The 12,912-nt window shown below is 42.0% G+C and overlaps 2 protein-coding genes across 4 annotated transcripts; one reads left to right on the plus strand and one right to left on the minus strand.

Moving 5' to 3' along the window:
* Positions 1-566: 566 nt before the first annotated feature.
* On the minus strand, positions 567-3,707 carry LOC130524323 (uncharacterized). The gene is made up of 4 exons (XM_057030346.1): positions 3,151-3,707; positions 2,598-2,899; positions 2,375-2,498; positions 567-1,841 (listed from the first exon to the last, which is right to left on the minus strand). The coding sequence occupies exons 2-4, from the start codon at positions 2,893-2,895 to the stop codon at positions 1,469-1,471; spliced, it is 795 nt and encodes a 264-aa protein (XP_056886326.1). The 5' UTR covers positions 2,896-2,899; positions 3,151-3,707; the 3' UTR covers positions 567-1,468.
* Positions 3,706-12,856, plus strand: stx18 (syntaxin 18). Of its 3 annotated transcripts, none has more exons than XM_057030344.1 (11): positions 3,706-3,933; positions 10,040-10,107; positions 10,735-10,850; positions 10,927-11,001; positions 11,106-11,172; positions 11,336-11,427; positions 11,792-11,880; positions 12,010-12,068; positions 12,142-12,211; positions 12,288-12,368; positions 12,460-12,856. In XM_057030344.1, the coding sequence occupies exons 1-11, from the start codon at positions 3,781-3,783 to the stop codon at positions 12,553-12,555; spliced, it is 966 nt and encodes a 321-aa protein (XP_056886324.1). In that variant the 5' UTR covers positions 3,706-3,780; the 3' UTR covers positions 12,556-12,856. The 3 variants fall into 3 exon arrangements, with proteins under 3 accessions (XP_056886324.1, XP_056886322.1, XP_056886325.1); XM_057030342.1 differs by having other exon boundaries at positions 3,710-3,933; positions 10,924-11,001; XM_057030345.1 differs by lacking the exon at positions 3,706-3,933 and adding an exon at positions 10,400-10,640 and having other exon boundaries at positions 10,924-11,001.
* Positions 12,857-12,912: the final 56 nt, after the last annotated feature.

The raw sequence follows: 12,912 nt of genomic DNA on the forward strand, positions 1-12,912 counted from the left end.
AGAATTAAACTAACGTCAAACAGCCAGTAGATGAGTTCTGTGTAGATAAAGCAGCCAGAACTGACAGGTCTGATAATGCTCCAAACAAAGAGAAAGTGGAGATTAAGGGGTTCCTTTTCAGTCCGTTAAGTGGACCGGCCAGAGGGTTCTCCAAAACATGGCTCATCTGTCAGGGACAGGAGGAATGGATACCATCACAAACGCTTCATCCAAAGCATAGATAGCATCTCGGAATGCCAAAGAATGTTTAGTATGTAGTACCGTCCATCAGTGTTCGCATCAGTGCTTTCCCTGATCACCGTGTTTGCATTTCACATTATTTTGTAGCCATTTTTTTTAAAATAAATAAATAAATAAACATTGCTGCAGACTAATGAGATACTGATCTCCACGTTATAGCTACACGTTATCCCGAATCCCGATTGTGGAACAGACAGAAATATACCGAAATTCCTGCTTTTTGTTATTAAAATGGATGATAATTTACCTATAGGAATAAGTTGCATTAATCTGAATAACAGCATGTTGCAGCTGAGAGACAGTATCGAAGGTCAGAGTGTATTAAATAAGCTGTTTAAAACTCCCGATTTACTATGGTTTTTACAGAAGACGTTTACAAAGGAAAAACACTTAAAAAGGAGTATTTAAAAAAGTGACATCTGTCAACACGTGCACATACGCGCACATCCACAGCGTTTCATTCTGTGGCTGGATAAAAGTCAGGAAACTTAAATGTTCCATTTTATTTCTCATATAAACACAGCAGCCATTATGCAGACAGCTCATCGCCTCTGCCATCGAAAATCTGCACTCGGTCTGTAGTCAAAACTGAAAAAGTGAATGAAAGTAAAGGCGGCGAGTTAACGCTGAGGCGGCAGAAAAGGAGACAGTCGCGGCGTTTGCTAGTAACACAGTCTGCCACAACACTAACAAAGGAAATGAGAAAACCACACAGCAAATGACAGCCGTTTCTTCAGCACTCGCTGACCCATTGCTCACATCTGAGCGTCTGAACCTCAGCTGCTTACAAATACATGAATTTATCAAAATGACACACAAATGACTACATTTGTGCAGATTGCAGCCTTGCTTATGTCGGCTATTTCTGGACACTTAGCTTCCTAAATTGTGCTTTCTATCGTCAAACTGCATTTCTCGCGGTAATTCCAGACATGATGGACATTTCGGCAAATCAGCTGTTTTATAGCTCGAAGAACTTTGTTAATTTTATTACCTTGCATGATAAAAAAAATCCCTTTTATGTCTATTGATCAGTAATGGAGACTGCTCTCGTTGAGGTTCTCATGGCTCAGGCCGTCGCGCCTGTCAAACGCCAGCTGTAAACAGAGGACACACTAAAACAGAACCATTATTTCAAAGTGTTTTCTCGATATATTCACCTGTTATTAAATAAATTGATTGTTCATTTCTTGCTTGGATCTACACGCGTTCTATGGCAGAAACTCCTTCAGTCCTCTGAAAATGGCGCTTTCATTTTCTTTTTTATCATTTCAACTTTCAGCGTGTAATATTCCTCCTGCAGCTTGAGGACAGCATCTTGTCTCCTCAGCACAGACATTTCCAAATCCACTCGCTCTTGTGAGGACGGGCAGTGTGGGCACGGTGCCGACGTGGGGCAGGGGGAAGCCAGTTCATCGTCAGGGGCGCTGAAGCCAGTGCTAAACTGCAAGGCCAGTGATTTTGGGACATTAGTGAGGGTAATATTTGGTTTGGCGGTCGAAGTGGATGCGGCGGTGTATGTATGATGCTCCAGCTCCACCAGTGGATGTTTGTTTGAGAATGTCTCCCGCATCGTGTCCTCACCTCCATCTTCATTACAACTGAAAGGAAAACATCATCAAATACAGAATGTTTTTTTGTATTTCAGAGAAACTTCATGACGAGACTCCAACACTGACCTTGGAGGCTACAATATCTAACATTTAACAAATTAGCGTTTTGCTTCTTTTTCTGAAAAATTGTGACAGGTTTTGACATCATTTAGAAAAATGATGATGGATTTAGTGGCAGCGTTGCTCCTGAATTATGTCTGGTACACATTTTGTTCACCACGCCCTTAAAAACTGTAACTATTATTAGCTAAGTTAGTAAATACAGTGATACACAGTATTTTTTGGCTCATACAGCTGATTGAGGATAGATTTTAATTGTCAAATTATTAGTCTTTTTGGTAAACATGCATTTAAACATGTATGTCATGAGGAATTAACCAAAGCAAGCAAGATTGAGGCATTGCATATATCACAATGGTCCAATCTTTATACATATCATTTGTCAAGAAATGTTGGGTGTCTGGTCTATATCTTCTTATATTGTCATATATCATCTTATATTGCTTCTCCAAATCCGTTACCTCTTTTGTTGGCTTTCAAGAAGCGCGGCAGCAGAGTCATTCACCTCTTGCAAAACACCTGACAGATTCATCACAGAGATCACTATTTGAGTCACCGCACTGAAATTTTCCAGAGACATGCCGTCTGTGGGTGAAAAATCAAGTTGCATTGTATTAATAAACATGTTATTGAAGACCCAAGACAACAAATTGGTGTTACTAACAGAGAGCAGACTGTTCTCACCAGCACCAACCAGTCTTTTCTGCCGTTTGATTTCCTCTCTTGTCTTTGCCAAGAGATTTTCCCACTTTTTGTTACAGTCAGAAACGGTACGCTGAACATGTGGGAAGGTGGTGTTGATGTTTTGAGCAATGTGCTCCCAGGCATTTCTTTTATCCAGGGTTGAAACTCCAGTGCTGCATTTCCCTCTGATTATGTTTTTTTTCTCCTGCACTAACTGAGCAAGAAGAAGAGATTCCTGTTCTGTCCAATTAGACCTTCTCTTTCTTTCGGACTTGCTTTCAACGAGTTCATGAGACATTTGTCTGAAAAAGAAACATACCTGATTTGATTCATCTGTATGCACATTTGCAGTTTGATCCTAAGTAGAAATGCACACAATAAATTAAATTACCGTCAGCATGATTAAAATTGCATGAACAGGAAGGTCAAATATCCCACTTCCCTCTCAAGCTTAAGTTATTATGGTTAAGAGCTTTTCAAAATATGCTTTTTTTCCCGGTACCTGTGTCTAAATTAGGGCACCAACATACTTTAGTCTATGTCAGACACTTACATGATTGAAATACTGTGAGGTCCAACTCGCGTAATATTTATTAAGTACTGCTGAACTTTAAGGTAAAATGAAAGGCTTTCTTCGCAGTCAGGGAAAATCTGCAGCGTCGCGTGATTATGACGTCTTTAGTAAGTGACGTCAGTGTTTCCTATTTGGCCAATTTTCTTGTTAAATCTGGCAACTTTTGGAATCGTCTTGTCGACTTTAATCGTCGCGACCAGCGATAAATCTAACAAGTTTTTTTCAGGTTTTGTTGGAGCCTGGCTTCCCTGTTTTGGACCATGACGTGCAAGCCCATGTCGATCTGTTTCTGTCTCCAACGAGCAGCGGGTGCTGTCGTGAGCTCATCCCCTGTTTCACAGCATTCACAGTCGGTCAGGCTCCCACAGAGTAGCCTCACCTTACGCTAGAAATGCCCCCTACGCGGCGACATTTTCCTTAAATTTAATGTAACGAATGACCTTCCACAAGATTATCCCTAAACTCTGCAAACTGGATGGTGACGTCACTCGGAGAATTCGTGCGAGTTTTTGAACAGCCAATAGCGTCTTTCCTTATTGAGGAGTTGGCAACACTTGATGACGTGTCAGATTGTTTACAGCGGTCCAGCGCTGCTGCAGCTCCACAGACATGGCTGTGGATATAACTTTACTCTTTAAAGCCAGTGTCAAGACAGTAAAAACCAGGAACAAGGCAATAGGCATAGGCTTCGACTCTCCAAAGGATGAAATTTTCAAGCGGAACCGACCGAAGGGTGGTTTTTCTCCGAGGGCGAAAGAAGTGGTGAGTGTTCCGTCCGGCTAACTTAAGCTAATAGTTAGCATCGAATCAAACAGACAGCTGCTTAATAAATGTCTTATGTGGAATTATTTTCTTTCCACACAGGTTTGGTAAGTAATTCTTAGTGTATGGAATGAGTACAAAGAACTGACATATTAGTAATGCTTGAAAGGAGCTTTATTATTTAGCTGATCACTGTCACTAACATACAGTAGGTGTGTAGAAATGTTGAAATCTCACGTTTAATTCAGCCTGTAAGACTGCACGTTTTATGGAAAAACATATACACACTGGCAAAAAATAAAATATTGACAAAGCAATTATCGTTTAATATTATCACTTCGTTCATCTTTGATTTGGTTCGTCCATTTAACTGTATTTGTGTTCAAGTGTTTGCGTCCATACATAAATTAGCTTCGCAGCCTCTTCTTAAAATACTTCTTACACTATTTCAAGAGGAGAAAATTAAAAAACTCCCCAATATTTTGATTTGTAGTAAACATAAGGCATTTGTCTATTTTATTTACATATGTACTCTACATACTCCCTTCTGTCTCTATTCCCGGTATATAGTAATTCTATATGGCTCTGACTGTAATTATTAGATTTATTTTGAGTTGGTCTTAATATTGCTTTATTCTGCATTTATAATTTTCATAAAATAGTTGATCATTGCAAATAAAAACTAACTAACTTTAAACAAATGATCCAATTAAAATGATATTGTGCTTTATAGAGCTGTTTAATATTGATTCTGATCCAAGTATTTTTTATAATCTATATGTAAAGTCTGCTTTTAAAGTTTGTTTTTTTATTTGTTTTGTTTTCCACACCTTGTATTTACTATCCCATTTTTAATAAAGAAATTTGAGTTTTCACATCTAAGAAAATGGCTGAATATTGTAGTTTATCTTTTAATTAATGAATACTGCTGACCATCTTTTATTTTACATTTGAATTCAACGGATAGAGGAACCACAAATGTTTTCAAATATATTTTATAGACTCCTGTAAAAAATAAATGCCACTGTTGTGTTTGTGTATTTATATTTTTTAAATCAGAATCTGGCTGATTTAGGAATAACAACTGTTAAATATAGGAGACTAAAGTCACTTTAGTCGACTAATCTTGTCACATTAACGCATCACTCTCATATTTCTTATATAGTTCATATTCGGCTTGGAGAAATGTACATTGAAATGTAGCTTTTAGGCTTGTTCAAATCTCCCCCTTGTTTCTATCTCACTTACATTTTAAATTTTAACAAGAGTGGCTACTTATGAAAACACTCTTGATGTGATTGAGAGACTTGGTTCATCATGAGGTCAAAACCGCGTTATAACTGAAATCATTGCAAAATATCTCGATTTCAACTTTCTACATTAATATATAAGAAGTACATTTAAAAAATAAGCCAAGGCAACCAAAATAAGTAGTTTGTACAGCATGCTTTTAAAGAAATATCATTAAAATATTTGATTGTTATATTTGTTGATATTTTGGGGTGTAGGGCGTTAGGATATTATCAGTATTTTCGTCCTTCTAAATGCAGTTTCTGTGTCCGTGAATCCTCGAGGCTGATGTCTGCAGGCCTCAATCTGCTGCAGCAACCCAACACAAGCAGGTTTTTGTAAACTGGTGCAACTTTTATACTAGAAACTGTTTTTTAATAAAAGCAGCATCGCTGATTCAAAGTAACCCAAACCCATCGAGCGGGGCTGCTCTCCGGGGTCGCCGGCTTCCTCATGCTGCAGATATTATCTCAGACATCTCCGTGAAGCAGCTTTTGTTAAAAATTGAAATAGCGAGCGTGGAATGTCCTGGCTCCTTACAGTTACGCTGCGGTTTCTACTCAGAACTCAACTATCCATTCTAGTCTGTGCCGTCTTACATATGCAGCAATTTCTTTGTTGCAAGTCTCCTCTTCACATGTATGACTGCATAAACATACTGCAATAACATTTTCTTTTGGCTCTCCAACAATTTTTGGGGAGAAAGCCGATCCTCCCAAGAGCCAGTGATTAAAGGTGGAAGATCAAAACAAAGAAAATATTAAATTAGGTCCCCAGTAACAATGTTGACGGCCTGCACCTAATGCACAACAGATGTGAGTGCCTTTCAAGACATGTATAAGTCTCCAAGTTCCCATTATAATGTCATGAAAATAGAAAAAAAGAACATCAAAGTTGACAAATACACAGTGGTTCTACTCCTAAGAGGCTTTTTCCCACTTAGAGCAATGAAAAAAAGAGCTGATTGACTAATAAGAGAGGCAGTGTTTACAGAGAGGGGTTTGTTCGGGGGAATCTTTTACCTCATAGGGCTTGGTTTGTGGTACTGTGATCTCCATTTCACCGCTCACCTCCTCTCTCCCCGCAGTATGCTGCCCTTTGAGAGTTTAAACAGAGGAGGTCACTTCAAAATTGGTAAATTGTGTGTAAAGAAATAGTGCTTGGCTCCCTGCTGTGTCTCTAGTATTGGTGTTCCAAAATTGGCTCCTCTACACAATGTTTTCTCAGAAACGCTGAAAGATGAAGCTCTCCGCCAGCATCTAAAAGTATGTAAAGAGGGTGGAACGCTTCCCAGTAATAACATTAAACTTAGATTGAAATTTCTTTTTCATGTGTTATTGACACATTAATGGAGGCTGAGTTGCTAAAAAAGGTCAAAAGGCTGCAAAATAAAGCTTATTTTCAGTGGAGTATATTCACGTATGGTATGATTCTAGGTACTCTAAGGCCATACTGGCCACAGTTGCCTTAACAAATAAAAATGGATGGATTTCAAAAAGCCTGACCTGAAAACCAGACCTAAGTTTGTTTTTATGCCATTATAATATTGAGGAATCATTCTACATGAACGTTTTTTAAACGATGACCCCCCTCCCCCCAGTTTTACTGATGTGTTTAAAAACAAAGGTAACTTCGGTTTCAGAACATCTGTTTTCGGTTCCAAGTTACAGTCTTTGCACGTCTTTTACTGCATGTGAAATTTAATGTATGTTTTAAATTTGTTGGTGGGAATAGCTGGCCGATGGCGCTGATAAACTCAGCCGGGCCTGAAGGATTCTCACGATCCAAGACCAGCGTGACACCCGGGAATCCAGTAGATGTTTGATCAGTGATTAAGCTAACTGTTAGCTTAATCACCTGTTGTCTCAGGATGTCTGTGATCCCTTTCTGGTTATTTCAGGGCAAATAGCCTCGTTACTGGAAGGTTGCAGCTGTGTTGCAGCTCCAGCTCGTTGAACACATAAAGCTGTGATGTGTGTTTAACTTGCACAGATAAACAGGACAATACCTCTAATAGTCCTGTTATTTGATCATCTATAGATCTTTATGTGGTGGATCATTGCATATATAATTAACACGGCTCCACAGTGTGAGCGTCAACAGTCTCTGGCGATAAACCTCCTCATGGTTTTGATGGTGGTGGAAGCATAATTAGGTTGCTGTAAAAATTGCTTTGAGTAAACACAACTCTTCTCATTAAGATCTCCGACTCTTGTTTTTGCTTTTCCTCTCGTGCTTAAGCAGAGGAGCGTAATCAGAACTCAACAAACACGCAGCGTTTACTCTAAACAATCGATAAAGCACATTAATGCAATTTAAGGCAATTTCTGATTCAGAATAACCATCAAGGCCTTTTTGGATTATTCCTCTGTTTGTTTATAGGAAGACAAAAGGGAGCACTTTATAGAATGAGGGGTAAACATGATAATAAGATCAGCATGCGGCGGGCAGAGTCCTCCCCAGTGCAGCATCCTTTCTCATGGCTTGGCGTCAGTGTAGACAGCCCTCGGACAGAACACACAGGGACTTAAACCAAAGCGGGGCAGTCGTCATCAAATTCTGTCAGTTACCTGGATTTAACCAAAAAGAAAAGCCATCCAAGACAAGTCCTGTAGAGATCTCCCAGCTAAGCCTTTTCTCTTTTCTTCCTCATAATAATCCCCCCTGATGGTTTGTTTGGGCTCAGCCTGGGCTGCAGGGAAGTGAGGGGAAGGAGAAAGTGAGGAGGTAAAATGGGGGTCTTTGATGATGACGAGATTAGATGTAGCCCGGCAGACTGTCTCCTCCTGCCTTGCACACACCCTTTGGAAGTTGCACAAGCGCACACACACATACTCATATGTAGCTGTGCGCACATGGCCGGCCCCTTCTTCATTGTTGAGGAATTACTTGCTCTTTAGGGTCTTAAGTTACAAGAGCAATTGATCCCTGTGACCCCCTGCAAACCCTTGAGGTTGTGCTGGGAATCTGAGCCCTCGTGTATACACACAGGAGACAGCTCAAGCCTCGCAGCAACACTCCCCAGCACCTCCACCACGCACAGCCACTCACACTTCCAGCTGGTTTGTTGTGATTCTGGACGCGTCTCCGCTGGGGTTTTAGCGCCGCCTGCTGGCCGCAGAGCTGCAGCGCCACGTGCACGGCAGCGCGCGCTAATGTAGTTTGCACACAGCATAAACAAAAAGGTTGGAGCCAAGTGCTAATTGCAAGCAGAAAATATAGTTTATAGAAAAGGCTAAATTGCCATGTCAGAGGTTATATTTTCCACTTTGTGGCTGGCCAAGGATAATCTGCCGAACTGAGATTATCTAAGCTCAAATAAACGTTTAAACGTGCGCCCACAGTGCATTTCTCTGCTCTAAATGACAACTATGCCAAGAGAACTGGGTTTACTGGTGATGAAGCAGGACTAGACTTGATAAGATGACATCACATGCATTTCATAATGACATATCTAGCGTTAAAGTTAAGATGATGAGTGATACAATTATATACTGTTGCTTTCTTGACTTCATTTTCATTATGAAAATAGTGCACTACCATTAAAATTTACTCTGGAATTATTTGTAAAAGTGGAGAAGATCTAGCAAAGCGTATGTTTTTATACTAATGAATTCATGTTTCCTAGAAACAAAAGTGACATTACACTGCTTTTAAACCCTGACTGTTGGAAAATAAAGACATTTTGTTGCCTTTTATCTGGAAAATTCTGATAATCTTACTGCAGCTCAAAGTTAAAAATCCTCCAACACATATTTATAAAGGCTTTGAAACACTAGAAAGGAGCTCTTCGTCCCAGAACTGCCTTCTTAATCGCTCTGAAGGACAATTAACTCTTGACCTAAAATAATTGTATTATTACAAGGTTCAACTTGCCTTGGCGGCCCTTAAGTTTGGGCCCCGCGGCAGCAAAAGTCGCCCGTGAAAGACGACGCTGTAGCTTTTTCTGCAATCAGACTTTGTTTTTCTTGACACCTTTTTCTGTGTTGACACATTTTTGTATTTTATTTATTTTTTTCAAACGTCAGCTCAAGTAAAACACGGCTGCACGTCAGCATTAAGGGGGAATATTTAGAAAGGGTATTAGTCTGCTGGTGCCAGATTACCCCTTACAGCTGGGGCAATTTGATAATTGAGGTTGTTAGCTGAAGGCTAAAGACTGCTGGCGAGCCACCAAAATGCCCCCCCATCCTCTGTGGTCGCTGTCACAGTCAAACTCATTGTGTTCTTTTTCAATCCTCTGCTTGTCCGTGTTCTGTCTTCTCCTGGGTCCAACAGAGCCAGCTGTGTGTGTATTCACGCCAACGTACCCCCAGCCGGCGGACCAGGAAGCAATTTAGTGGTTTTTTTTTTTATATTTGACCGAATTACAGGAGCAAATATTGGAGTGAACTAGTTTCCTCTGGTTTCCGTGCACACAGGCACATTTACTCAGTAATAAATAGTAACAGATCGTGAATTTAAAGTTCACAACAAATGGTTCTGTCAGGGCCCGTATGCATGGAGTCCCTCGTGGGACTCTGACGAGGAAATTGTCAGTTTGATTTTTTTTTTAATGTGTGCGTCCCGGACCTGATGACATGTCAAGAGTAAATATTCTCAGAGAAAGACAGACATTGGTTGCCTGTCACATCCAATAAATGCAAACGCTCCTGTTTATTCTGGCTCCGGTGAAATGAAATTAGCAGAAAATGGCTTCCTGGTTCAGGTCTGAAGGTTTTCTGGAGCTGTGTTGACGGAGTGAACATGTTTGAAGGAGCATTTAAAGAGACCGTTCGACACGGAGGTGACATTTCTTCTCGCTTTATGTTGGCAGGTTACAAACATCACCAAGCTCAAAGACTTTCTGCTGCAACACAGGAAAGATTATGTCAGCGCTGGAAGGTAAGCCTCCCCAAACACCTTCAGCAAACCGCCAAAACCAACAGCAGCGGCAGCAGGGGAACCTGCCAAGGCCGCCGAAAGACAGGCACGCGCGGCGGTTCAGACGATACCCGGGGCTGCTCGACGGTGCCCTCGAATACGTCTCCGCCGTGGCGCTGACGTGGCGAGGTCAGCGGCGAGTAGGGTGGTCTCCGACGGCAGGTCCCGGTCTAATCGTCTGGAATAATTAAGCTGCAGCCATGTGAGGAGTAAATCACGCCTTGGGACTAATCCAGGCTTTCCTCCCCTCAAGGCCCCCTCTGTGTAGGTGTGGGTGTGTGGAGCAGATGGAGCGTTTTGTTAGCTTTGATGATAACGCTGCCAACGGGAGACGAGAGAGAATCGAGTTGTGGGAAAGTTCATCGTGTTGTTGGGTTTGCTTCTCTTTGCCCCTTTCAAGTATTACACACGTGCAAATTCTGCCAGTATCAAACGTGTGTTTGATGACGTGGTCCAAACGGCCGAGAGGTCTCACTGACAGGAAGTATGGAAAAGTAAGGCTAAATTGGGTTGTGAAGCGGAAGATTGAGATTTGGGTTAAAGTGCTTGTTTTCCTGTAAATAACGTGATTCTTCTGGTGTCTTACAGTCTCATCTCCTCGGATCTGACGTGTATGACGGACAGCGAACGAGACCAGATTGACCAGGACGCTCAGATCTTCATGAGGACGTGCTCGGAGGCCATCCGGCAGCTTCGTAACGAAGGTGCATTATTCTTTTACTGTGCAGCTGATTTCCTTTTATGATGCAGCGCGTTTGAGTGTTATTGTCTCTGTAGCAGAGAAGCAGCTGGTGCCGGCCCAGATTAAAGAGCACAGAGGAGTCGTTCTTGACCTGATTGAGATGTATCTGAAAGGTGAGTTCATTACTGTTGTTGACAATCACAATCCATCGCTGGACTACTAATGGTGTGTGTGTGTGTGCGCACGCGTGGGTGTGTGTGTCTGTCTGTCTTTGAAGGAGTGTGTAAGCTGTACTCTGAGCAGCGAGCCATAAGAGTGAAGAGAATGGTGGACAAGAAAAGAATGTGAGTCCACAACACTGTTGCCTTCAAGGACTTTAGAACCTCGCCCTGATGCTCGTGTGTGTGTGTGTGTGTGTGTGTGTGTCTGTGTCTGTGTGTGTGTGTGTGTGTGTGTGTGTGTGTGTGTGTGTGTGTGTGTGTGTGTGTGTGTGTGTGTGTGCTTCAGGTCACGAATGACACCAGAACAGCACAATCTTGTGGCAAAAACTCCACCGTCGGTGACCTCAGAAGAAAAGAGCATAAAGGAGGAAACTCCTGGTGAGGTTCTATTTACTAGTCAGACATGTAATCCATTTTTCCTTCCCCCATTTAAAAAAAAATACAAAATAGCTGTTTCCAGACGCCTCATTTATTGATTCATCCTACATATTTCACTGATGATTCAAGGCAGCAGCATTAAATGCCACGTGAATTCCAGGTGTGATCCACGTCACACCTGCCGGCTCTGATTCATCACCGCTCTCCGTCTCTACTGTAGCGTCTCATCTCTGAAATCCTGTGTGGTCAAAATTGAAGTGATTTTGTATCATCAATGAGACGGACGATTGAGGGGAAATAAAGGTCCTGGGAGGTCACAAGGATATTTCAAGAGTTTTCAAGGACCTTATTTTCATTTGAATAGAAAAGAGCGTGTCAGAGGTCCAGGACGTCACCTGGACGGATCCAGTAGATCCAGTAGAAGACAAGCTCTCTCCGGAGGAAATCCAGATGGTGCGGCCCCACTGATGTCATCACACGTGAAGATGTCAATCACGATGTCATAATCTTCTAACTGATTACTAATGTCAAGTTTGCCTTTTTGCCCTTCTGTGGGTTTTATTTCTATGTGTTGCTGTCTAGTTTGAGCAGGAGAACCAGAGGCTGGAGAGTGAGATGAACAATCTGGTGGACGAAGTCAGGTGAGTTCTGTCCGGATGTGGGGACAAAAAAACCCAGGTCTGCAGTTCCTGAATATGTGCGTTCCTTCTGCAGGCAGATCGAGGGGAAGGTGGTTGAAATTTCCCGGTTGCAGGAGATCTTTACTGAAAAGGTCCTGCAACAGGTGAGTCGACGGCTTTCATTTTCAGTCCAAACACGTGTTTATTTGTGGACAAACGACCGTCTCGCTGTCCCGACAGGAAGCAGAGATCGACGGTATTCATCAGCTGGTGGTTGGTGCTACAGAAAATGTCAAAGAAGGCAACGAGGACATACGGGAGGTAATATCCTGCACCACAGCGCAATCATTCTCAAAGTTTACCTCAGGGATGTACAGTTTTGTAAATGTACTTGTTTTTCTTTCATCACAAGGCAATCAAGAACAACGCCGGCTTCCGGGTGTGGATCCTGTTTTTCCTGGTTATGTGTTCATTTTCGCTCCTTTTCCTGGACTGGTATGACAGCTAGCTGGGCGGGCAGGCACGGACTCTCTATGATAGGAAACTGTCGTGTCGTTGGCACATTTCCTCTCTGGCAAAGACACTGTGAAGACGCAGAGATCGAAAGTCCCGTCCTCCATGTTGGATCTGGTGTTCTTTATGAGGATGCAGGAACGGAGACAGGTTCTTCCCTGATGCTAACCACACGCTTCCACTGTCTTAAAGGACGCTCTGTGGAAACGGGCCTTGTTTGCAGCTTTGTGTCCACATTACAGCTTCTGTGTGGTGGGACAGTCTGTCTTTCTCCACTAATAAAACCAGTGATCGACTCTTCTGGTCCAACTTCATGGAGGATTCAGTTCATCGTTGTCTCACATAGCTCATT

The sequence above is a fragment of the Takifugu flavidus genome, chromosome 4 (assembly GCF_003711565.1).
Source record: "Takifugu flavidus isolate HTHZ2018 chromosome 4, ASM371156v2, whole genome shotgun sequence".
Classification (NCBI taxonomy): Eukaryota; Metazoa; Chordata; class Actinopteri; order Tetraodontiformes; family Tetraodontidae; genus Takifugu; species Takifugu flavidus.

Coding starts and splice junctions, on each gene's coding strand:
- LOC130524323 (XM_057030346.1), bottom strand. CDS start 2,895: ATGTCTCATGAACTCGTTGAAAGCAAGTCCGAAAGAAAGAGAAGGTCT. Junction 2,499..2,597: donor GAAAAGACTGGTTGGTGCTG/GTGAGAACAGTC, acceptor TTTCACCCACAG/ACGGCATGTCTCTGGAAAAT. Junction 1,842..2,374: donor CTTGAAAGCCAACAAAAGAG/GTAACGGATTTG, acceptor TTTTCCTTTCAG/TTGTAATGAAGATGGAGGTG.
- stx18 (XM_057030342.1), top strand. CDS start 3,781: ATGGCTGTGGATATAACTTTACTCTTTAAAGCCAGTGTCAAGACAGTA. Junction 10,851..10,923: donor CCGGCAGCTTCGTAACGAAG/GTGCATTATTCT, acceptor TTGTCTCTGTAG/CAGAGAAGCAGCTGGTGCCG. Junction 12,212..12,287: donor CTGAAAAGGTCCTGCAACAG/GTGAGTCGACGG, acceptor CTGTCCCGACAG/GAAGCAGAGATCGACGGTAT.